The sequence below is a fragment of the Phaseolus vulgaris genome, chromosome 7, assembly GCF_000499845.2.
Source record: "Phaseolus vulgaris cultivar G19833 chromosome 7, P. vulgaris v2.0, whole genome shotgun sequence".
NCBI lineage: Eukaryota > Viridiplantae > Streptophyta > Magnoliopsida > Fabales > Fabaceae > Phaseolus > Phaseolus vulgaris.
Genome location: NC_023753.2, coordinates 16,788,337 through 16,814,174, shown reverse-complemented (window position 1 = coordinate 16,814,174; position 25,838 = coordinate 16,788,337). Strand labels below are relative to the sequence as shown.

At 33.3% G+C, this 25,838-nt stretch overlaps 2 protein-coding genes across 6 annotated transcripts; both read left to right on the top strand.

Annotated features, from left to right (window-relative positions):
* Positions 1-380: 380 nt before the first annotated feature.
* On the top strand, positions 381-4,039 carry LOC137828260 (guanosine nucleotide diphosphate dissociation inhibitor 2-like). Of its 4 annotated transcripts, XR_011083844.1 has the most exons (8): positions 381-708; positions 912-1,073; positions 1,177-1,204; positions 1,752-1,853; positions 2,015-2,099; positions 2,557-2,758; positions 3,160-3,234; positions 3,788-4,039. XR_011083844.1 is itself a non-coding variant. In XM_068634751.1 (6 exons), exons 3-6 carry the CDS (start codon positions 1,953-1,955, stop codon positions 3,839-3,841), a joined length of 402 nt encoding a protein of 133 aa, XP_068490852.1. In that variant the 5' UTR covers positions 381-708; positions 912-1,204; positions 1,752-1,952; the 3' UTR covers positions 3,842-4,039. The 4 variants fall into 4 exon arrangements, 3 of the variants coding, with proteins under 3 accessions (XP_068490852.1, XP_068490851.1, XP_068490850.1); XM_068634751.1 differs by having other exon boundaries at positions 912-1,204; positions 1,752-2,023; XM_068634750.1 differs by having other exon boundaries at positions 912-1,297; positions 1,752-2,023.
* A 6,542-nt stretch (positions 4,040-10,581) lies between these two features.
* LOC137827811 (putative lysine-specific demethylase JMJ16) lies at positions 10,582-21,064 on the top strand. Of its 2 annotated transcripts, none has more exons than XM_068634146.1 (13): positions 10,582-10,901; positions 11,666-11,804; positions 11,896-12,261; positions 12,373-12,444; positions 12,849-12,926; positions 13,043-13,555; positions 13,664-13,888; positions 14,983-15,144; positions 15,390-15,758; positions 17,093-18,515; positions 18,613-18,716; positions 19,330-19,527; positions 20,289-21,064. In XM_068634146.1, exons 3-13 carry the CDS (start codon positions 11,944-11,946, stop codon positions 20,595-20,597), a joined length of 3,771 nt encoding a protein of 1,256 aa, XP_068490247.1. In that variant the 5' UTR covers positions 10,582-10,901; positions 11,666-11,804; positions 11,896-11,943; the 3' UTR covers positions 20,598-21,064. The 2 variants fall into 2 exon arrangements, with proteins under 2 accessions (XP_068490247.1, XP_068490248.1); XM_068634147.1 differs by having other exon boundaries at positions 10,592-10,901; positions 11,887-12,261.
* Positions 21,065-25,838: the final 4,774 nt, after the last annotated feature.

Below are 25,838 nucleotides of genomic sequence, written 5' to 3'. Positions count from 1 at the left end.
AATTTATTTTTTATTTTAAATATTGTGTATTTTTGCTAATAATTAACTAAATAAAATATTAATAAGAATGCGAGTCTTGTAAAATACTTGTATTGAAGTAAAATTTGTCAAAAAGGTAAGTGATGAAAGCACTACAAAAAATCGTGTAAAAAGTGGCGGTTTTAATATGTCGGTTATTAATAATCACCACAAATTTCAGTATAATACGTCATTTGACTAACCGCCACAATTATCTTTCAAAATATGTCATTTTCAACCACCACAATTACCTTTCAAGATATGTCATTTTCAACCGCCACAATTATCCTTCAAAATAAAAACAATTTTTCCTTCTCTTTTCAATTATTTTTTAAAATGATTTTGGTAACCAAAATATTTTTGAAAATCTGGTTCGAAGTCCTCTCCTCACAAACATCTTTCAACGTTTGCAAAATAAACCCTAAACGCTTTCACGCTCAAATTGCTCTCACGCTCAAACCTCTCCCTCTATGCCTAAACTCAAAACCCTAAACACACTTCACAGTCACGAACCCAAAACGCTAAACGCTTTTCACCGTCATGAACCCTAAAAACGCTCTTCACAGTCACGGACCCTAAACGCTCAAACGCTCTTCACAGTCACGAACCCTAAACGCTCGAAGTTGTACGAAATCATTTCGATTTTCCGAAATCGCTACCATCGGCGCCTCCGCAGAAGAATTTGTTCAGGTTTGTTCACATTCTTTTTGAGTTTGATTCATTTAGTGTTCTCTGATTTGATTGTTCTTAATTTTATTTTTAACTTTGTATAGTTTAAGGTTAATTAATCTTGCTTTTAAGTGATTTAGAAAAAAAAACGTTTAACTTTGTATAGCAATTTATTCAGTTTTTTTTCCTCATAAAAAAATGTTACTGTGTTCATGTGATGGTAGGTGGAGAAGTTCAGGGTCAGAGAAGAACAAGGTGAAAGTAAGGATGAAGCTGAGAGAACCACGGTTTTGTTTCCAGACAAGAAGTGATGTGGATCTGCTTGATGATGGTTACAAATGGAGGAAGTATGGTAAGAAAGTTGTGAAGAATAGCCTTCACCCAAGGTAATAACAATCCTTTCAAAGAACTGATTCATTTGATCAAAGAAAATCATCACAAAAATGAATTTAACTGAGGTACGACGCAGAATTATTTCATAACGTGAAGGCCGAAATCATCCTCTGCAGTAATAGAGGTAAATGCATTGGTCTGAATTCATTTTTCTTTCTTTAATTAGGGAGACAATACGCATATGGGAGAAGATATACTTTCTGCTTTCTTAATTTAGGTATATACACATTTAGTTGTCTATTCTTTTATTTATTTTCTGTATGATAAACCAATTGCTCTATAATTACTTGTGAAATTTGTATCAAGAGCTTTTATTTTAACTTTGAAGTTTTTTTGGGAGTCATTTTAAAATAGTTAATTTTGTCCTTACTAGTTATTCTGTTCTCTTTCAGTTTTTGTAACTTGATCATTACCTTAGTTTGTGTTGCTCAACTCCTGAGACGTGCTAAATAGAAGAATCCACGATATACAGAGCAAAATGCTATTCAGTACTCTTCAAATATGAGTTAAGGAAACAAAAGTTGAGAGTATTTAATCACAAACATTATATTAAAATAGAAAAATCAATTAGACTTACTTTTTAAGTATCTATAAGCCTCTATTTGAATGTATACTAAATGCTCCTTAACCAATATAATCAAAAGTACTCTCAAGTTCCTTGTTGTACACAGGTAGAATTTGACGAAAATGGGAAAGCCAATGGTGTGACTTCAAAAGGAGAAACAGCCAAATGCAAGAAAGTTGTGTGTGATCCATCATATTTATCTGATAAGGTTAGATTTCTATGATAACAAGGACTGTGAGCTAAGTTTTCTCAAGTGTTCTATGTAGTTACTGGACAAGCTTTACATGAATGTCTGAAGTCTGAAAACATGAATTACAGCAAAGTGTGGTCTCCTCCACTCCATCTGACACTACTTAATTCATTCAACAGGTTCACAAGGTTGGAAAGGTTTCACGTGCAATATGTATTATGAGCCATCCTATTCCACAAACCCATGACTCTCACTTAGCACAAAGTATTTGTAACTGACAGATATTGTTTTGTTATATTGCACAATATGTTATGAAATGGAAAATTCAATTCAAAATTCCATTTTAAAAATCATAAAAGCAAAAGAAAAAAATATAGTTTCCTACACCAATGGGAAAAACTACCGACTAACAATGCATTATCCATTAGTTTGGTTCATTCAGTTTCTAGTTACAACTTAGAAATTTTAAAATTAGTGAGTAGAATGTAGTTCTAGTTTGGATTAGCTCTTAAGTCGTGAGAGTTTTACTTAAAACTCTTCTATTATACTTTTTTAGTACTGGAAGGCAAATTTCTGTTAAGTTTATAGGCGCTTATTCAGAAGTTATATGAAAGAGTTTAGGTGTACTTGATGAGAAGTTAATTCAAATTAGTTCTTACCTGTGAAGATTATTTTTTCCTACTTTATTGGCTATGTTTGCTCATGTACCTCGTTATTGCAGGTATCTCTTTTGCTACTCTTATGCTCATAATGTAGCACCCAAAGGAAAATTTATCGCTTTTGTTACAACAGAAGCAGAGACCAACCAACCTGAGGAGGATTTGAAGCCTGTTCTTGGATCTGTAAATGAGATATTCTATGACATGTATGACAGGTTTGAACCCTGCAATGATCATGAGGTTGATGGTTGTTTCATCTCTACTGTAAGTATTAAGTAGAATCTCTCACAAGCATATTTTATTTTCTTTGGTTGTTTCTTATTTCCAAACCATTACGACACTTGATTGGGTTTTCTAGAGTATAGTCATACAAACACATTACAAAGTTGCTTGTTTTATTTAACTTTCGTAAATATCCAAAAGTCTATCACTGATGAATATGGTCAGGACATGTTGCAAAAAAAAAAGAATCAAATGTTATTTTGGTTTAAATAAAGTAATGAACATCTCATGTTCTGTAAATTTACAATTAGATTCCAACGGTTTTCCCTGGTGTCCTTCATGATAAGTATGAAATCTTATTACACTTCTTTTTCAACATTTAGATGGAATTTCTTTCCTTGTATTTTTTTTAATTGTAATAATCTGAAATTAAATCCTTGCAGAGTTATGATCCTACCACACACTTTGAAATCACAGTTAAAGACGGGGTCGGGATGTACAGTAAAATCACTAGAAAGGTTTGTATCTTTTCACTTAATATGCAATTCACATTACATATCTCATCGCATACTATGACAATTACAGGTTTGAGAATAAGAAATAAATAAAAAATTGGTATAGCAAAACGACTAGGCCAAGAAATTGATAGATCTCTATTTCTAATTGACTAAACTTGTAATTTTTACTTTCTTTTGATAAAAGGTATCTTTCATTTACACAAAAAAGCTTGTGCTTGGAATTTAACACTGATTTCATTGTTTTTACTCCTTATTTATGGTATTGCATTTTAAAAAATAAAGCTAAATTTTAACCAGAATATAGAATGGTACCTGCACTTGTAGATTTGACCTAAAAAGCATGTATAGTGTTACCTCATATAACATAGAATTTCTATACCTTTAGAGGACCTGATAAAAACGATCTTGGAATTCCGCATCTGCATGCACAAAAACATTTAAGCTCCAAATATAATGTTGCATAAATAAAATATCATATTCAAGAAGGAAAAGGTCATAAAGTCTGGATTTGTTTTCTTGTCTTAATTAGCATCACTTTTGTCTTTTGTTTCAGATTCTTGATCTTTCTGTCGACCTGAGTGTCGCAAGTGCTGCAGCTGAAGAATGAGATTGCTTGAAACTATATCATCATGCCCAAATTTCAAATAATTATGTGTTGTAATTTTAAACTTGATTAGGGATGTATGAACTTTTAATTTGTTTTAATTTTCAATTACATATAAACTCTTGAACATTATTATGTGTATAAACTCTTGAACATTATTATGTGTCCTTTAATTTTCAATTACATATAAACTTTTTAACATTATTATGTGTGCTTTAATTTTCAATGAAATGAATGGATGATTATAACTTTATACATTATTTTATTTTATTATGAAAAAATAGTGGTTAAATTTTATAATTGTATAAAACAGATTATAAAAAATATTATAAAAAAAGTGGTTAAATTTTATAATTGTATAAAACAGATTATAAAAAAGATTATAAAAAAGTGGTGGTTAAATTTTATTTATTCAGAATTAAAATTACGTCAGTTAAAAACGTCACTACTTACGTATAATATGGCGTCAGAATTTTTTTCAATGGATGTAAATTGTGACAGTTATATCTGACATTATTTACCTATAAAAACCGTCACTACTTACACTATGTTTAAAGTGGCGGGTGTTGCGGCGGGTAGTGTAAAACCGCCACATTAAACTTTGTGGCGGCCAGTTCTATGGCGGTTTGGAAAACCGCCACAAGCGTATATTGTGGCAGTTATAAACGCCAGTTTATACGAAAATAACCGCCACAATATACACTTTTTTTTTGTAGTGAAGGTAATAAAATTTAAAAAAAAAATTAAAACATCATAAAATAACTCTTATAATGAATATGCTTTTATGACTCTAGGTTCGACATATGCTTCAAGAATTGCTCTTAATCTACTACCAAGTTTAATCAATTAATTCTCAATGTCCTATAACATTGATAGATAGATTTTTGATTTTTTGTATGAACAAGTAAAGAATTGATAATAAAATAAAACATTTATATAATATTTTATCCCTTTTGTTTGTCTTATTTGGGAATGATAATATGATTTTTGAGTTGATGATTATGTGTTCTCTTCTTATAGCAAGGTTTAGATTTCTCACCATGTGTATGTGATATGAATGCAATAACAAGAATACATGATTCTTTGACATTCTTAGGAGTAACTTGAGTTGGTCATGAAATGACACTTTAATTAGAATTGGATCAATGTTCTAATTCAAGAACTCACCAAGACTTTGCACCAAACCAAAGCTCATATGGAAGTCCATATATTGTCAAATGGAATCAAACAACAAGAATTGAAGAACAACAAATGGAAACCGAACAGAATTTGAAAAGAATGCTACTGCACCGAACAGAAAATGAATACAAAGCTGGAAAACACAAATGTAAACGGTGGAAATGAAAGGAAACAATAAGAACTAAGAAACTACCGAATGGAATTGAAAGGAATGAAAGAAAGAACACTTATGGAGTGAAGCTTGCTGGATTTGAGACTTGGAAAAGCAATCACGCCACTTGGAGCCTTGTTCCAAGATAAGTGAAGGAATGCCGCCACTTGAAGCTCACCATTGGCACACAAGATAAGGCAAAGGAAGAAGAAGACAACAAGACTCACAATTTCTCTCTAAATTTGAGTATAGTCTCTCTACCTCTAAATTCCAAATCTGATTTGTACAAGGGCAACACCTTTATTTATAGCCTATAAGGTGCTGAAATGCAAATCCAAATGTGCCTCAAATGTCACTCAAATTCGGCGCCAACTTATGCATGAAGGAAGTGTGACTTTCCTTCCTAGTTTGGCACCTCCTAACTCCTATTTACACTCCCCCTAGCATCCCTTACTACTTGCACACCTATTTATTACATCCGCACCCATACTCTATAAAAGAAATAAGAAGAGCCATCTTTTGATACTCTTGTCCCAAAGCTCTTGCCATGCTCCTAGTGATTCGTTGGGCTTGGGCCCCTTGTTGGGCTTGAGCATCCTCTACTTAGTTTCCATCATACTCCCCGGGTTGGAGAGAATTCGTCCACGAATTTGGGAAACCTGCAGCAAAAGGAGTGAGATCAGTAATTTGGGCTTCATGGGCTTGAGCATCCTCTACTTGGTTTCCATCAGTATGTTCAGCATTTTAACAAGAGAAAGAGTTTATGTTAAGTATCTCTACATTTTAAGAGAAATTAATCTCTTGCTGTTACATTATATCATTTACTTTGCATGTTATAGAACATTGCTTTAAAACATACAATTTTGCTTCCTTGTGCTATGACAATTATTTCCATGCAAATTTTGATGAAACAGACTGTGGTTAATAACAGTTAGTGCTTTGAAACAAGTGAGTCGTAGAAGAGAAAAAAAGTCTTTCAGTAATCAAAATCAAAATAGATGAAACACATGTTTGGCAAATTTTATTTTATATCATAGAAGTTTTCATGTTCGGACAAAACCACATGCAAAGGTAAGTGTGACTTGTGTGTGTTCTTTTTTAATTTATACTTCTACATAAACGGATTCTCCATTATAATCATTTTTTGGTGTATATAATTTTTTTCTTTCTGATTCTATCTTTATTTAATATATTTCATTTTATTAGTACGATCGAGTATTTTGTCATTTCATATAAATTACTTAAATAATAAAATTATTTTTTAATTTTTAAATTAATATTAATGTACAGTTTTTATGTCACCGTTTTCTTAATTCTTTATTTTAAGGCAACAAAAGGAAGAGAGGAAGAGAGAGAGCATGTTCACACACATTTGCATACAAAATCTCACATATAAGATAAAATAACCTTTATTTCCAATCATCCTCTTCATTCCATTTCAAACAACTATATTATTTGGTAAAATCATTATTCTTTTGTATTTAGCATTAAGTCAATCATAACCTTAACGTGAACATCATCACACACTTTCTGATCCCAAAACTACCAATAAAAGAAGAGAAAAAACTTGAAGAAAAAGAGAAACTCAAATAAAAAAAAGAAAAGAGGTTGTTTAATCAATTTATCAATTTTTTTTAAATGTTATTTTTTATTTTTTAATTACAACTCATCCAAAATTATTTATGTATGTAAGATTATTATTTATGTATGTAAGATTATTTTTTATATATATTAAATTTCTATAAAATTGAGTAAAATAGAAAAATAGAAATAGTCGCTTTCGATTAGTTATTATAAAGTAAGTATTTTTCCTACAAACTTTTTTTTGAGATAAACATGGTTAAAAGATGGACGAAAATGGGTTTTTTTGACTATGATGGGATTATTTTTTTTGTTTTTACCAAAATGGGGTCCGTTTTAAAAAAATTACAAATTTAGGCAAGTCGTGCCAATTCGGCACGACTTCATATGCAGAAATCGTTCCAATTAGGCACGACTTCTGCCATGTCATACTGAAGTCGTGCCAACTTGGCACGACTTCTGCCTTGTCATACAGAAGTCGTGTCAAGTTGGCACGACTTCTGCCACGTCATTTTTTTTAAAATTTTATTGTTTATATATTGGATAGTATGTTATGTAATGTTAAAAATTAATTTGATACATAATTTTCTAATAGTGTTAGTTTTAAGAAACAAAAAATTGGATAATTGTGTATGGATCATGTTTGACGGTAATGTAATACAATAACTTGATTATTTGATTAATTAAAAAAATGAAGAAAATTGTTATTGAATTTGGAAATAAATAGATAAATGAAAAATTATTATATTTGAAAAATAAATAGAGAATTATTGTTGTGAATTTGCAAAATAAATAGCTTGAGAAGTAATGATTTTACAGAACACGTAATGATGAGAATAAATTAATTTTTAACATTACATAACTTATTACCCAATATATAAAATATAAAATTAAAAATTGAAAATAAAATAAAAAATTATGATGTGGCAGAAGTCGTGCCAAGTTGGCACGACGTCAGTATGACAGGGTAGAAGTCGTGTCAAGTTGGCACGACTTCAGTATGACAGGACAAAAGTCATACCAAGTTGGCACGACTTTAGTATGACATGGCAGAAGTCATGCCTAATTGGGACGACTTCTGCATATGAAGTCGTCCCAATTAAGCACGACTTGCCTAAATTTATAATCTTTTTTAAACGGATCCCATTTTGATAAAAACCAAAAAATTAACTCCATCATAGTTAAAAAAATCACGAAAATGAGTCGACACTAACTTTAAAATTTGCGCCGATTTAATGTTTAAAACAACAGACGCAAAAATATTGGATAATAAGCGTCGATCCATGTTGGGAGAAATAAAAAAGTAATTATATTGTGACCACTAAGTCATCACATAGATTTAATGAATTTAAATTAAGTTATAAAACTTTTAACGTCGATCAAACTGCTTAAATAATTTTTTTTTAATAATTTAAATGGTTAACCATGCCGACATTAATTCATTATTATTATTTTGTTTTTTTTTTAAAATTATTTGTGTGGGTTTAATGTTTATTAGCCTAGGCTAATTTTTTATTTATTTTCGTATCCACTTTGCATAGACTTGGCCATCCTAAAAGCAGTGTTATTATTACGTTGTTTAAAATTTAGTCATATCTTTCACCATCTCATAAAATTTATTATTTATTTAACTTATATATTTTAATAATAATAATATGTATATATATATATATATATATATTATTTTTGTGCATTTTATCTGATATGTTAACAATGTTAAAAAAAAAAACTAGATAATTAAATGATATGGTTTACTTAAAGTTAGTAGCAAAATTGTGTCATTTTTTAAAAGAATAACTTTTTTTTAACACACATCGATACATTGTTTCAATTTAACCCATATACTTCTTTTTCATAACATTTTGCTTTTTTTTTTCCTTCCATTTGTATTAGCTATTTTCGTTTTCTAGTATTTGAGATACAACTGCATTTTCTTTTTCAAATCATCCCTTTAAGTTACTTTTTTGAATAAAAGCTATTTATTCTTCAAAGAGGAATGAAACCAATTTCAATTTCTCCACACTAAAATAAACTTATTAAATAAAAATCAATTTTAATAAAATAAATAATTAATTACTATATTAATCAAATTATATATTATTTTAAAAATCAACAAAATTATTAATATTTAAAATAATTTTTATTATTAAAAAAAATTATAAATTAGTTTATAAACTAATATTTAATTAACTATCAAAATTTTAAGTATTAATTATTTTAAAATCTAAAATTAATAATTAATATATGATAACTAATTAGATAACAATTTAATAAAAATTAATTAATAAATTTTATCAACAATAAAAATGATTTTAGATACTAATAATTATTCCAATCTCTAAATGATATTTATTTAGTCATTAGAATAGCTAAATATTTATTTTCTTTAAAATTTATTTTTATTTAAAAATTTTCTTATAATGTGAATTATACTACAACCTCTCTTTCTCTTAAGTCTGTCTTAGATTTAATTAGAGTCCTTAATACTTAAAAAAGTGTTCGAACAAAATTCTTATAACCAATAATTTCATAGATAATTGTTGACGTTTTTTTTTGCAGTTAGTCAAGATTATTGTAATTACGATTTTGAAATTGCATGTATTTTAATATCTATTAATACAAATGGTAGAAATTTATGTTTCTGGGTAAAGTGTATGCGATTTTTAATAATATGTGAAATAAACAGTGGTAAAATTGTCACTTGTCTTTTATACTAATGTTATGAAAATCTATTTACTATCTCTTATTTTTTATTTATCCATAGTAATTATAATGTACGTCACCTTTCATATGGAAATCTATTTACCATTTTTTTTTTGGTTTTATTGGCAGTAATTAATATGCACCTCATCATTTTTCATTACATATAAAAATGCAAATATTTTTTGTAAAGCATAAAGAAAAAAGTAAATTTAAATATGACTACAAATAAATTACAAAGAATTAAGTGATATCATTATTAAATTTCGAAACGAGTTTTTTTTATCATGCTTTGTAATGATTGTTGTTTATTAAAACAACCTCAACTATTTATTTTTGTTTATTTATTTTTAATTTAAAGTAAAAGTAAAAAATATTTGATAAGACCATGTTTAATTAGAATGATTAAAATTGATTAATATTAGACTTTAAAAATAAATATTAATCATTACATTGCTTAATATTTAATATTAGTATTTTTTTAAAGAGAATGATAATGAGTTTGCATTGCTTATACAAACACCATTGCTGCTACAAAGTAGCATTGTTTAAAATTTGTTGGGACCAATTTTCAAGTTTAAATAAAAATACATAAACAAAAGTATTAATATATAAGATCAACTGTAAAATTCACAAAATTAGATTAAATACCCAATTTAATAAAAATTTACCATTGGAGATAATTTTATTAAAAAAATGTTTAAATCTATGTAACATTATTATACCCACAAGATTAACTTAAAGAATCCGTCATATGCTCAGAAAGTTTTATTTATAAGTATACTTTAATATTCATATACTCACATTACTTAGTCATTCAATCATATATCACCTTTGATATACTTTTTAGATAACTATTAATACAAGTAACTAATTTTGTCATACATATTGATTTGTAATTGAATACTAAATATAACAATAAGTTATAATTTAAAACACTAAAATGTTCATAATTTTAATATTATAATAAAAATATATAATTATAGTATAAAATTACTGCTTCAAAAGATATACATGAAAAATATTATTGTTACTTATTATTATGATAATTTTGTTAGGCAAAGACGGAGATACAAAAACCCGAAAATGTCCTTGGGCTCGAATATACTTTATACAAATTACGCACTATTGCAAGTTTACCCAAAAGAAAGTTGACCAAAAAAAAAACTCAAAAGATAGGGGAAAAAAAATTTCATCTAGACATTAATGTAGAGGATACAGATTTATCTATGTTGCTTCCTTCATCGTCTTCTTCCCCCATCTTGTTAGGGTTTGTAGAGTTTGCACTTTGTCTTCAATTCTCCTCGCTCATCGTTCTCACCACCGGCCATCTATAGAACTTCGAATTTTTGCTTTATATTTTTTTTATCGATATTCCATTGTATTAACCCCAATTTTTCACGTATTCAACCGTACAATAGAAAATCGCAATTCCTCCAAGATTTCGTATAGGTAACTCCTGATAGGATGTGGTCTTTTGTTTCCCGTAAGGATTAGAGCTAATCAATACAAAATCGCTTGATTATAGTAAAATTGACTAAGTTTTTATTTATTAATTACTATTAATTATTAACTTTTTGATTCGTGTCTGTTCATTTAATATTTGCAAATAATATTGTTGCAGTGAGTTTATAATGATGTTTGCTTTGCTCTGTTATGCATCTGTATTGTTAAGTTCCGGTAATGGTAGCCATAGTTTGTGAAGGTTCTTTTGAACAAATTTTACAGGATCTTTTAGGTTATATCTGGGATCCTGTCAGTGATCACTGATTTTTTTTTTTTTTTAAATTATCTCATGATCTGGCTGTTGAAATGTAGTGAACTAGGGATTTGGTTATGAGAAAGAGTAAATATAAATATTAAAAGAGGGATAAGTGAGAAAGAGATCAAGAATGCTGGTTGTCACTTGCATGTAGTTGATGCACCCTCCTACATTAAGCTTGGTCCTTCGTTTGTCAATTATTACTATTCGATTCAACAAGAATATTAAAAAAATAGAACAGATTGAACTTTCGATATGCCTTTGCTTTCAGATCTACCATTCTACTGGACGAATGCCAATAGCGTTATTGAAACTAGTTAGAGCTATAGTCTGAGATGAGAGAGGATAACAATTTTGACCAAATAGCAAATAATGTATTGAAAGTCAAGATGCTGTCTTGCATGATGATTCCTTATCTGAGCTGACTCTATTTGTTTATTGTGATTTATTTCAGATTGATGTATTCCAATTTATGAAGTTACCGGCACCTTGAATTAGCTTCTGTTGATGTGATCTCGAGCTACTTTGCAGTGGAAGTTCAGAGAACCCACAAACTCCACGTCTTTCACTTCATAAGTACACTTCTTATCAAAGTAAGTTTAATAAAATCCAAATTTTTTTTTTTTTCTGTGTTGGCCTGGGCGTGCAGATTATTGTTTTATGCTGACTCCTTAGTTCGTACAGGGAAGACAAACCAGAGACATTATTGCTTATCGCCTTTTGCATGAGGTTATGATGGGGACTGAGCTTATGAGAATATGTGTTAAAGAAGATAATGATGATTTTCCATCAGTTCCACCAGGTTTTGAGTCATATACATCTTTCTCTCTGAAGAGGGTAGAAAACAATGAAAAACAAGATGATAAAAACATGACCACTTGTTCAGCCTCTACAAGTGCTTCTGAATCACCATCAATTCAGGTGGAAAATGATGTTCAAGTTCGTGAAACTGCAAAGGTTCCTAGATCCCTTCGCCGAAGACCATGGATTAATTATGGACAATATGAGAACCATTCAGATGAAGACTCTGACTGTGAGCGGCTTGATCAAGTCCGTCTCATATTGATTTATATCTTGATTTTGAATACAATGTTCAACATTTCCTAAATATTTTAGTGCACTGAATTCTGGTTAGTATCTTACATATGAATGTCAATGCAGAATTTTTCCTCAAGAGCTTGTCTTCCTCAGGGAGTCATCCGTGGATGTCCAGATTGCAGTAATTGCCAAAAGGTCTATTTATAAAATATACATGATTTATTTCTGTCAAATTATTATTGGCCTCATTATTGATGAATTAACTCTAATTTGCCTCCATTCTCCTCTATTACTGTCGTTTCTTTTATTCTTGTTATTATGTTAATAACTTAGTATAGACATACATTAATTTCTTTGAAAGATGAATTTATTAAGAGAAAATGTATTGCCAAGTTTTATGAATTGGGATGGTCCTTTATTGAATGTTAAAATAGAAGTGGCTTGGTCTACATGCTCATAATTGAGCTGGTTATTGTAATAATAGCAATGGACTTGAGTTGGTAATTTTATCATATATTATGAGTTACTTCATTATAAAATAGGTGTTATTGGGCATCTCTCTTGCGGGATGAGTAATTGACAATTGAAGTTTCTGACAGGTTATTGCCAGCTGGCGACCAGAAGAGGCTCGTAGGCCAAATATTGAGGATGCTCCTGTTTTCTACCCTACTGAAGAGGTCTTGTGCAGTTCCTATGGCACATTTGAATTCACTTCTGTCCATGCCACTGTTCTGTTTAGTTGTCAGTTGGCTTTATCAGAAAATCACACCTCTGACTTTTCATATTTATCCAGGAGTTTCAAGATACTTTGAAATATATATCAAGCATTCGGTCCAGGGCTGAGCCATATGGAATTTGCCGCATTGTTCCACCATCTTCTTGGAAACCCCCTTGTCCTCTCAAGGAAAAAAGTACATGGGAGGGTTCTAAATTTTCTACACGTGTACAGAGGATTGACAAACTTCAGAATCGTGATTCAATGAGAAAAATGTCAAGGGTTCAAAGTAATATGAAGAGGAAAAGGAGAAGATGCACCAGAATGGGGGTGGATAATGGCACTAGAAGAGGACCCAATACAGGGTCTTGTGAAGTGGAAAGGTTTGGGTTTGAACCTGGTCCAGAATTTACCTTGGAAACATTTCAGAGATATGCAGAAGATTTTAAGCACCAATACTTCAGAAAAAATGAGAATGTATCTCATTTGGGTGCTAATACAACAGTTTTAAATGGTACTTCAGAGCCTTCTGTGGAGAGCATTGAAGGTGAATATTGGCGGATGGTCGAGAGTCCTACTGAAGAACTTGAGGTCATATTCTGTAGAAACTCAATAATTCTCTGCTGCACGAAACTATTATCTATTTGTTGCCCTTATTATATGCTGCTCTGCTTACATTTAATTTTCTATCACTTCCAGGTGCTTTATGGAGCTGATCTGGAAACTGGGATTTTTGGGAGTGGTTTCCCTAGTAAATCTAGTCAACTAGGTTCTGCTTCACATGAACAGTACATAAAGTCTGGCTGGAATTTAAATAACTTTGCAAGGCTTCCTGGATCTCTGCTCTCTTATGAAATCAGTGATATATCTGGTGTTTTAGTGCCATGGTTGTACATTGGAATGTGCTTTTCCTCCTTTTGTTGGGTAAGGACTACATAGTTTCCTTATTTTCTAGCATGTATTTCATTGAATTCATCACAATTTGTTTTTACAATGCTTGAGACCAAAGAAAAAGATTGAAATAAATACTTCATTTCTGATTGATTGAACTGTACAAAAGGATACATGGATAATGAAATATATAGATACACATACATATATATATATATTTTTGTGCATGTATGTATGTATACACACACATATATATAGAAACACGAAGCTGTAAGTAAGAAATGAATTGAGCTAAATCGAAATATATGATCCTATTTACATAGTTGTTGGGATACATTTGCAAGGTATGGCAGTTGAATTCCTCATTGGAAGTGTGAGATTCTAGTGTGAGGTTTACAAGGCCTTGGGCTTTCCTGCTACAATAGCTAGCTTTTATGGTGTGGTTCTCCCAAGGTTCTTATCAATTGGTATCATAGCCTTCCACCACATGTCAGTTGCACAGGTTTGCCTTGGATTAGTCAAAGGGCTAGTTTATAGCCGGTCCTCATGGGCACTTAGGCTGCGATGTGATGATATGTTAGGTTGCAATTATAAGGTATGGGACTTGAATCCCACATTGGAAGTATGAGATTCTAGTGTGAGGTTTATTATGCCTTCGGCTCTCCAACTACTGCAGATAGCTTTTTTGGTGGTGGAATTCTTCCAGGGTTCCTGTCAAAATAAATTACAGCAAATATTCCCAAAATAGGCTGTCTGATACAAATAAAATCTGATATAAATAGAAATAAAGTCAACTAAATCAAATCTGTATCAGATCTCCTGGAATATATCTGTAATCTATGTAATATATTTACATGTGTTTTTTTGTGTCTTCAAAATGCTCTTTGAGGATGGAAAGGACGTAAGGATGTGCATTTGTGTGAGACTAAGGGGACACATAGTATAGGTGTTATCTTTTTGCTCGGTTTTGTTTGCTAAACCACAATACCAGAACTATTTGTTCTGTTGATGGCAATTTGTTGATGTTGTGTGTGTGTTTGTGTGTGGGAGAATGAGTCCTTACTTACCATAGGATCTGCAGTTTAAAACAACTTTATATTTTCCTTTTGATTTAATTGTGAATGCAGCATGTGGAAGATCACCATTTATATTCATTGAACTACATGCATTGGGGAGCTCCAAAATTGTGGTATGGAGTCCCTGGAAAAGATGCCTGCAAATTGGAAGAGGCTATGAGAAAGCATTTACCAGAACTTTTTGAAGAACAGCCCGACTTGCTTCATAAGCTGGTGAGTAAAAGTTTTTCTATCACTTGACAAACATCATTTGATCTTCTTGTTTGCTGTATCTGCTTGAGAGGTGACAAAAGAATTAAAATTATGTTCTCATTTGGTGGAGTTCCATGTTTTACATCTCCATTTTACCCACCTGTCCATATTTCTATTATTAAGCTGATAACTAGTGATGCTGGATGATCTTGTTTATTTCTTTGGACGTATATTTATCTGCTGCTTGTATTTCTAACTTGTTGCAGGTCACTCAGCTTTCTCCTTCTATCCTTAAGTCCAAAGGAGTACCAGTTTATAGGTGTGTCCAAAACCCTGGGGACTTTGTTCTGACATTTCCTCGAGCCTACCACTCTGGGTTCAACTGCGGTTTCAATTGTGCTGAGGCTGTTAATGTAGCTCCTGTTGACTGGCTGCCCCATGGGCATATTGCTATAGAGTTGTACCAGGAACAGGGGCGCAAGACTTCTATATCACATGATAAGCTGTTGCTTGGGGCTGCAAGGGAAGCAGTACGAGCTCAATGGGAGCTTAATTTGCTGAAGAAGAATACTTTGGATAATCTACGATGGAAGGATGTCTGTGGAAAGGAAGGCCTTTTGGCAAAAGCGCTTAAGGTAAATTATGCTTCTCTCTAATCCCTGTAATGCATGCAGTATGAAGAGATGATATTTATGATTTTGTATTAACTTATGTCATGACCATAAACAAGGGAGTTGATGTTTAAATAGTCTTGTTTATAATTGTAAGAATCTTCTGGTTCACAATGTAATTCCTTCAATATGCCACCTATTGATTCATATCTAAAGATGAATTTCAGATGACTTTGAATCTGATGACGCATGAGTGAATTGGTACAATTTCATATCCTTTACACAAATCATATGATTCCAAGATTCATAATTTCCATTTTTTACTTTTCTTTCACCGATTCTCAAGAAAGAAATTGAAAAGTGACATGAGCTTAAATTTGTTAATGAAAAGGAAATAAAGGACCTTTTTTAATTTGTCCTATTTTATTATTCCAATACTTTGTTTGTTACTAAATCAATGCATGCACTCTATTTGGCTATTTCATTGTTTAGTTTCCATTTTCTAAAATAGTGGTTTCACATAAATGATACTTTTTTTTGTATGATTCTTGTGGTTAAGTTGTTTTATCAGTTTTGAGTTTTGAATTATTAAATTGAACATTGTAAATCATCACTATGATATGTTTGAAATTATTTTTACATTATATTTGAATCATGTCATTAGATACAAATTATCATTCACAATCAAAATTCAGCTTGACAATTCACAATTTGAGTTTTGATTTGATAACCTCACCCACCATGAGTACTTTCGAATATTTTATCTGTTCATCCCTTTCTTATACCCCCACCTTGGCTTTTTTCTTCTGTATTATGTTAGTTGATCGTGGAGAGAGTCTTTAAACTGAAGCATAAAGTGCTAGATTGAATTTAAATGTTCTTTTATGAAGTTTCTTTTTAGAGGTACGAAGATATTTCCATATAAATAGACAAGGATTGTTATCCAAAAGTGGAATAAAAAGAAAAGGAAAAATCAAAATTCAATGATTCCTGTGTCATTAACCAGTTATCCCAGAAGTTTAAGGTTTAGTTGAACACTCAATCTCATCAATGGTTTTATATGTTATACTCTACTCAAGATGCTTGAAGTCTAAATAATGCGTAGGCTTTCTGTCCCTTTTGTGAGATTATGGTAGAGAAAATGTTATCTTTCAATTACAATTTCAGAAAGTAAATGAAATTCATTCTTGTGATTAAAATGCACCCTCCACCCCCGAAAAAAAAAAATATTAAAGTTAAATGCAAAATTGTGATAAGTTAGCTTTGTGAATCCAAATTCTATGAAAATACATCACCACGGTACTTTCTATTGAATTTTAATATTAATAATCTCGTGTTACTTGTGATTCCCTATCTAGATGCGTGTTGAGATGGAACGAGCAAGAAGAGAATTCCTCTGCAGTTCTTCACAGGCATTAAAAATGGAGAGTACTTTTGATGCTACTGATGAAAGGGAATGCAACATATGCTTTTTTGATTTACACCTATCTGCATCTGGCTGTCGCTGTTCCCCAGATAGATATGCTTGCTTGGATCATGCAAAGCAGTTTTGTTCATGCTCTTGGGATTCTAGATTCTTCCTCTTTCGCTATGATGTTAGTGAACTAAATATTCTGGTGGAGGCATTGGAAGGAAAATTAAGTGCAATCTACAGATGGGCAAAATCAGATCTTGGGCTGGCGCTATCATCTTATGTCTCAGCAGGCAAGGAAACAATACTTAAAGAATTGAAATCACATTCATCCAATTTGTCTCATTCTTCCAGGGCCACTTTGCATACAGAGATGGCTTTGCATCCTCCAAATAAATATATTGATGATTCTCAATTGATTGACGTCCCAATAGAGAATCAAGCAAATAGCAAAGATCAGAGCTATTTTCAACAGATTAAATCAGCTGAAGCTATTTCATCTTTGGGTTCAACCAAGGAATTGCTAACATTTATAAGCTCAAAACCTACATCTGACGTACATAATCACAAGATCTGTGTTACTAAAGAAGAATCTGTTATTTGCAGATCAAAGATGAAAACACCTGGTTGTCAATTGTCTCAGGAGGATACATCATATGCTTTATCTACTCTACCTCAACAAGGAGGTGAGAAAAGTTCACTTTACAGGCATAACAATATTATACTTCTTAGTGATGATGAAGATGACGAGAAAATGTCTGATTCAAATAGAAGGAAGGCACTTTCTTCTATGCCCGTAGGTTCTGGAGATAAGTCAAGGCCATTGAACAACATAGAAAATACAAACCTGACCATTTCTTTGACAGATACTGCAATGATGGGTGAAAAGGATGCTAGCACATTACCCCATGAAAATATGAGTTCTGCTTCAATTCGGCCTTTGCATGTGAAACAAGAATGTCATGAACACACAGGAACAGTTCTAGCCTCTACCCCACTAGATCTTTCTTGTCATATGGGTCTTACAAGTGCAGAATGTACAAAAAATATTTCAGCTCCTTCAAAAGTAGAAGCAAGTGATCATTGTTTGGCAAGTTTGGAGATTTCTCCTCTGAACCCACAACTTTCTGGCACTAAGGTTAAGACTGAAGATAATCACGAAAAGTTTGGAGGATGTGCCACTTCTAATGTAGCAGACCCTGCAAGATCTGTTAATGGGAACTTTTCTTGTGGTCCAAACAGTTTCCGACAGAAAGGTCCTCGGATAGCAAAGGTTGTCCGGCGCATCAACTGCAATGTTGAACCATTAGAATTTGGAGTTGTGCTTTCTGGAAAGTCTTGGTGTAGCAGTCAGGCTATATTTCCAAAGGGTCTGTATGCTTGGTTATAATGAATTAAAACTTCTATGGCACTGTTTAATTGAGTCTATAAACTGTGTATTTATGCAAATTGAATTAATTGATGCAGGATTTAGAAGCCGTGTTAGATACATAAATGTCTCAGATCCATCCAGTATGTGTTACTATATTTCAGAAATACTGGATGCTGGACGTGGTTGGCCTCTATTTATGGTATGTTCACCTCGTTCTCAATTGCTGGCTTTTGTCATGCAATTTGGCCTTATATTTTTATTTTAATTATGTCTGGAAAGGTATTTCATATTTTTTTGCCAATTTGATGTGTTTATAATTTAAATCCTTTGTTGCTAATATCTTGCTGAGTTTTACCCCCTTATTAAGTCGGCAAAAGTTTGATGGATGATTCCTGGATCCTCTACTTTGCACTTCATGGAGATGTTGTAGGTTTAGAGCCACGTATGTTTGTTTTTTCAGAAGTTGCTCTTTTAAACGTGTAATGTTGTGAGAATTGATTGCCCCTTTATCTTAGTAATTTGATTACTGACTATTCTGGCTTCTGGGCATCTAAATTTAAGAATGGAGTCATGTAAAAAAAATGCAAACAAGGTGTTTGGTATTATGGTGTAGTCTTTAATGGTGCTATGTGGTTAAGCAACTTATTTCCTTATCAAGTTAGATCAAAATTGATATCTTAACTTTTTAGGTGTTGGATGGATTTGGTTAAAATTTTCTTTGGATATCAAAATAGGTTGGTATGAGTAATTAGTTGACTGAAACTAGGAAGAGCTGGTGTTTGAAATAACTAAAATCTTGTTTTACCCCTCAGGTTTCCTTGGAAAGTTGTCCAAGTGAGGTCTTCATCCACATGTCAGCTGCAAGATGCTGGGAGCTCGTCAGAGAGAAAGTGAATCAAGAAATTGCAAAGCAACATAAGCTGGGAAGAAAGGGCCTTCCTCCTTTACAGCCCCCTGGTAGCCTTGATGGCTTAGAAATGTTTGGGTTTTCTTCACCAGCAATAGTGCAGGTAATTTTACTGATAAACACTTGTAGGAAAATAAAATAAAAAAGGTTAAATAAATTGAACGTATCTTATAAGCATAAGAAAAAATGAACTTATGCATTTCAGGTTTTGGATAAGTTAAATGAAAGATTTTATTAAAGTATGACAGTTGATTTTAGCCTATTTATATGAGAAGCTCAAATATTTTATTATTTTATTTTCTTCTCCTGTTACTGTATGACTTTTTTTTTTCTTCCAAATAGGGCCTAAAATCCTTTTATGGTTCCAAGGACTTCATTTAACCTTTCTATTATACTTTTATAGCTTCTTTTAGATTGACATGATAGTGATTCAGGATTGAATTATACCTTTGCAGTAGGTATTTAGGTTAAGGAAATAACAAGGAGCGTTTTCATTAAAATGCAACCAAGCATTTTTTTTAAACAGTTTTCTGATTTATTGATGCACAAACCGAACTCTCTCTTAGCTCGTCTCTTTCCATTAGGGCTAATGGAACACTAGGAGTGGATCTAGCATCAGTCTTTTTTAACGAATATTTCATCTCTCCCTTGGTTAAGATAACAATCTTGTCACATGTTTTACGTCTGGGTTTTAAAAATAGTCTTATTCTTAAAGCCGTGTTTTAGGGCTTGTAGGCTTCTTTCTGGTTTCCACCCATATTGTTACCATCTTAATGCATATTTGATTTTGTTTTCCATGGGCATAGTTTTGAATTTTGAGAGCTATCAAGCTATAAGTTAAAGATACATACTTTCTTTGAACAGGCTATTGAGGCGCTGGATCGAAGTCGAGTGTGTAATGAATACTGGGACTCACGGCCGTACTCCCGTCCTCTAGGACAGATTTCACAATCATGCCAAAGCAATGTGAGTGGTGGAAATGGTCAAGGGGTTCTCTTGAATAAGCACATTCCCGTTGAAGTTGTTGCAGTATTAAGGAGCCTATGTAAAAAGGCTAATGCAGAAGAATTGAACTCTTTGTACAGCATTCTTAGTGAAAGTAGGCCACAGGCTGACAGGAGCCAAATTGCGCAATTTCTTAAAGAAGAGATTCACAAATCACAACCGCCCTAGGTAATTCATTATTTGGACGGAATTGTTCATACGCCTAACCTTCTCACATGTATATTGTAGTTCCTCCGAGGTTGCACATGCAATTTCATGCAACCTTAATCTTTTGATTTTTTTTCCCACCTGAATGGAGGTTATAGAGAAAGAGAAAGAAAAAAACGAAAATAAAATTAGAAAAAGTGTGGGTGGGGAAGCCTATTTCCCTTCAAAATTTTGCTCTTTACTAGTGGCAGCTGGGAGATGTTGAAAGTTATCAAGTGTCACTATGGCTGTCTCATCTGAAACTCTGAAGGGCGAGGCTACCAGGCCTTTATAATTGATTTTGATTCATATGTTGTACACGCAGTTTGAAACAACATGTAGGTTCATGTTTAGATTTCATTAATTATTTTAGAAAATAGCTTTTTACTCGTACTAAGCTGTTTTCTTTAAAAAAGTACATATCTTATAAAAGTATTTTTTTTCTTCTATTCCACGGTTCATAAAAGTTTATGATCGTCTTTAGAATGTAGATGATTTCAAAAGTTGAGAGGCATCTTATTATCCTCAACCAAATTATTTTTTATTAATCAAATGTAATTTGTCGAAGTTATTTTTTTTATATAATTAGCCAGATTGTCTTATAACCAATTAAGAATTAGCACAAATTGAAAACATTAGAAAGTTATCTCGTAGTTCAGTTGTAAAATAACCTCCTGTAGCTAATTCAAACAATAGGGGCTTAATCTGGTTTTTACTTTCTTTGGATTGATTGCATTTTTTAAACGTCAATTTTATGTAGATTTGTTTTGTTTTCTATAGTTTTCATGTAAATTACACATGTCTAGTAATCTTCTGGTTTTTACTTCGGTGACAGCTAAGGTGAAGAACTCTCATATTCATGAACCACTTTTATACGTTGTTTGATCAAAATTTACGGAAAAAAAATATTCAATTAACTTATTAATTTATTAATTTAGAATATAAAGTAGTTAATAGTTAATTTCAATTTAAAATTATTTTGAATGTCAATAATTTTTTAGTTTATAAAAATAGTTTTTAAATTAGTTGATATTTAATAAAAAGAAATAGTGTAAATTAATATTAATATTATGATATATAAATTTTATTTAGAAAAAAATATTTATTTTAAATAAATTATTATATAAGAATAAAATATTGGATATAAGATCATGCAGATGTACAAATATCTCAAATTTATTTAAGCATATAGAAGTAGTACAATATTAATAAGTAATTTTCTACCATATTAAAATGTAGATCTATATTTTAAAAAAATAATAAACAGTAGACCTGAGATAATAAATGTGATCATACATATACCTAAACGCCTCTTTAATATATAAAAAAAAGTAGTGTAAACTATACAATTATATTAAAAAAGTTTATGTCAAAAGAAAATTTATTCAAAAAGATATATAATGTGCATGAGACCACATAGATAATATTTAAATATACAGAGAGTGAAGTAAACATCTAGATTAAAAATCGATAATCATGAAAAAAGGAAATATAATATTTGTATAATTATCGTGCACTTAAAAGCTACTTAACAATTCATTATTTAATAAGCCATCATTGACATTAAAATATATTATAGTATATTGAGCATCACCAACATTAAATTCGTGATAGATTGTAACATGAGAGTGATATACAATTCCAACACATGCAATTACAACGTGTGCAAGCAAAAGGAGAGAGAAAAGAAATAAATACCAAAATGATTGAAGGACGTCTTCCCTTGCGCGGACCATTTATTAAGGCATTCATATGAAAATTTGCTAAATGGTGGCTCCACAATGCTTATCAATGCCAATGAAATTGGCACATGCAATCACATAACAAAGCTGCACGCCCCTTTTAAGCCCCCCCAATTGCACCCACAAAAACAAAAAACAATATCCACATAGCGTTGTTTAAAAAATCAAAAGAAGCAATGTTTAAAAAACTTGTTTTGTATAAAGGGTGTGGTCAATGTTGTTTCAACGCTCTTAATATCGAAATACCAAGGCTTGCCACCAGACTTTTCCTCGATGAAATGGCAGTAAATAGGTCGTTCACGACTCACCATTTTAATTAGCGACAACTATTCATCTTGGTTTATCTAAAACATTGATGATAAGGTAGCTAAAGTATCAACCAATTGGTTATCATCTTATGGAATGTGGTGGAATACGATAGTATCAAAGTTCTCCTTTAATCTCCTGATGTGTGCTTGATAAGGGATCCAATTTTTTTATCCCTGGTTTCCCATTTTGCTTTTAACTGCTGTATAACCAATGTTGAATCACATTATACATATAAAAACTTTTATTTGGATTCAATGGCTGCCCGAATACCCATTACACAAGCTTCATATTCTACAATGTTATTGGTACAATCGAAGCACAACCTTGTTATCATTGGTATATATTGATTTTTCGGCGAAATGAGGACTACCCATATTCCATGCCCCAATGTATTAGAAGCTCCGTTAAAAACCAATGTCCATTTATTCTCATTAATATCACTTCTAGTCTCATTAAAAAGGGCCAAAATATCCTCGTTAGGGAATTCGGGCCGCATTAGTTGATAATCTTTAATAGGTTGATGATATGAATAATTTTATTCATATTTAATAGTTTTACTCATAAATTATTGGATTATAATAATAAATAAATTTATTGTTTTAATTAATATTCATATAATTGTTTTATTTAGGTTTTAAATATTATTTTTGTTAATGTTCCTGTCAATTGATCAGATCGTGCTTCGTGCGCAGTTAAGACTCGTGTATCAAGGACTCCTTCGTCCTTGTTCCGGTTCACCACCCTTCGCCGCCGTGAGTACCTGAAACAGAGAGAACAAAGGACGCCCTCGCGGTCATTTGCACTCCGACGCTCAAGTCAGTAAGGCAGTAAACACCGTGCACCTTCGTATCGGAACACTGTGACTCAGGTGTTCTGAAGGTGCGTAACCGTTTTCTAACTAACTTCTCTCTGGTGCTCAAATCACTCGTGCGTACAAGGTGTAAGCTAGCAAATGATTCAAGCGTGTGTAAAAATGTAAAAAATGTACCTCTGTAAGCTTTCAGAAAAGCTTATATACCTTGGGTTTCAGTGCTACTGCCACGTGTCACTTATGACTTAAGCGCAACTCCACATGGAAGGCCTTACGACGTTGTAACCCAACTTAGGGAAATCCCTGCGTGTAAGTCTTCCCTCCTCGAAGTGCATCCAGCGCAGGGGATGACTACCTGGGTGCCAACTAATGCGCCCCAGCCTCTAGTCACTCGCCCTAGGAGTATCTCAGCCTTCCTCTCGCACTATGCACGTAGATTACCCTTGGGACGTGGCCCTCTCTCGTGTCTGTCCCAGCGATTCTCCAAAGGTGGCGTGGATCGCCCTGTCCCTACACCTCACGCATGGGTACTTCACGAGTCAGGTCACTCCCTGCTGGTACTGGGAATATGGCCTTGAAGCCACCTTTCTCTTCTCTTTATTACTGTTCTGATGTATCGAGGCCTGAGACCTCCACTCCTGTACCGTGGCCTCTTACTGTGTCGCCCTCTCCACAGTCTTCCCTACCTGTGGGTATCGGGGGGTGGCACCATCTGGGCCAAAGCACGCTCTTAGGACAACAGGTCACGCCTTTAAGGTGGGCGACGCCTAAACCTGCCGACGCCCATGCTTGGGACGCCTGAGGTGGTCAACACTAACTTTCCTCCTTGGAGCCCCTTGGTGGGTCCCATCGTATGTTTGACTTTGGTCAACGCCCGAGGACGGGTCGATACACAAGCCCCCCAGTCTTGAGCTGATAACTTGTTTTTAGTGAAAAGACTTAAGGCCTCACCCTACCGTCTACGTGGCACTCTGGTGATGGGACGTTCCTGTGCTTGTGACGTGACAACTTAAGTGGCGCATTAATCTCTCGACACGTGGCCCAATCCTGCGGCTGAGGTTGAGTGTCGCTAGCGCTTCTCAAGGTTTACGTTATACCTTTCAAAATCGCGTGCTCTGAGTACTGTTCCATCAATTACCCCATTTCTTCACTGTTCATCTTCTTCTCGAAGCTTTCTCTGAACTCTCTCCTCACACCCAAAATCTTCGTCACTCTGATCATTCAAAGGTATGATTTTTCTTCTTCCATAGCTCTTTCTCTCAAACATTTTGTACTGATATAACTGCCTGGGTATGTTTATATTTCTCGCATTCGCGCTCTTCCTTCTCATTTCTTTGTTCCCCTGTCTTCTGAACTTTCTCGCGTGGGGGTAGGGATTTCTGGGATTTCTACCCATTTTGATACCATGACCCTTCGCTTACTAAACCCTTGTATTTCTTTCTGCTCAGCTTCCTTTGCCGCATCATGGTGCGTACCAAAACCACCGCCAACCCTCCACCTCCCAACGTCAACTACAAGTCTCAGTACCCTTGGGCTTCCAATGAGCTGCTTGCTGAGACTTCAACCTTAACCACCTTAGCTGATTGGAGGGCCCATGTAGGCGAACCAGGTGTTTACAAACACGACGCCTTCGCCAAAAGGCATGATGCCTACATATCTGTGCGTCCTTGCACACCCGGGGAGCCTATTTGTGTGGACGACCGGTTGAACAACGGGGAGGATTTCTTCTTTTTCTACTAGACCGTGTTCAAACGCATAGGTCTGCGTCTGCCTTTCTCTGGGTTCGAGAGAGAGCTTCTGACTGAGATAAATGTCGCCCCTGCCCAGCTACACCCCAATAGCTGGGCCTTCATCAAAGCGTTCGGGATCTTTTGTGGATACTTTGGCCAACCCCCCTCCGTGGACGTATTCCTCCACTTCTTCGAGGTCAAGAAACAAGGGAAAAGCCTCTGGGTCAGCTTCAGCGGCATCGCCGGGAGGATTCTTCTATCCTTGTTTTAGCAGTCCTACAAGGGATGGAGGGGTAAGTTCTTCAGGGTGTGCTGTACTGATCACGATCGCGCAACGCTGGACGGGTTCCCTTTATACTGGGTACAAAAACTAAAGCTGACCAAACCCAAAACCTTAGATGAACTACCTTCAACAGATCGAGAGGTTTGCTTGATTTTGGCCAGCGTGGGGGTCTTAGACATTGCTGAGTTGATAGCACGTGAATACAACTCCGAAGCCCTCACTCAATACCTCAGTATGAGAACCATTTCCCACTTGTCTTCTTTGATTTCTGCTTCTGTCAACGTTTACTCTTGTTCGTGTGTGAACTGCTTGTTTGCTTTAGGTCTCCATAGTACGCCTGATTATGCT

Coding starts and splice junctions, on each gene's coding strand:
- LOC137827811 (XM_068634146.1), top strand. CDS start 11,944: ATGATGGGGACTGAGCTTATGAGAATATGTGTTAAAGAAGATAATGAT. Junction 15,145..15,389: donor CCGACTTGCTTCATAAGCTG/GTGAGTAAAAGT, acceptor AACTTGTTGCAG/GTCACTCAGCTTTCTCCTTC. Junction 18,717..19,329: donor GTGGTTGGCCTCTATTTATG/GTATGTTCACCT, acceptor TTTACCCCTCAG/GTTTCCTTGGAAAGTTGTCC.
- LOC137828260 (XM_068634751.1), top strand. CDS start 1,953: ATGAATTACAGCAAAGTGTGGTCTCCTCCACTCCATCTGACACTACTT. Junction 2,024..2,556: donor TCATTCAACAGGTTCACAAG/GTTGGAAAGGTT, acceptor TCGTTATTGCAG/GTATCTCTTTTGCTACTCTT. Junction 3,235..3,787: donor ACAGTAAAATCACTAGAAAG/GTTTGTATCTTT, acceptor CTTTTGTTTCAG/ATTCTTGATCTTTCTGTCGA.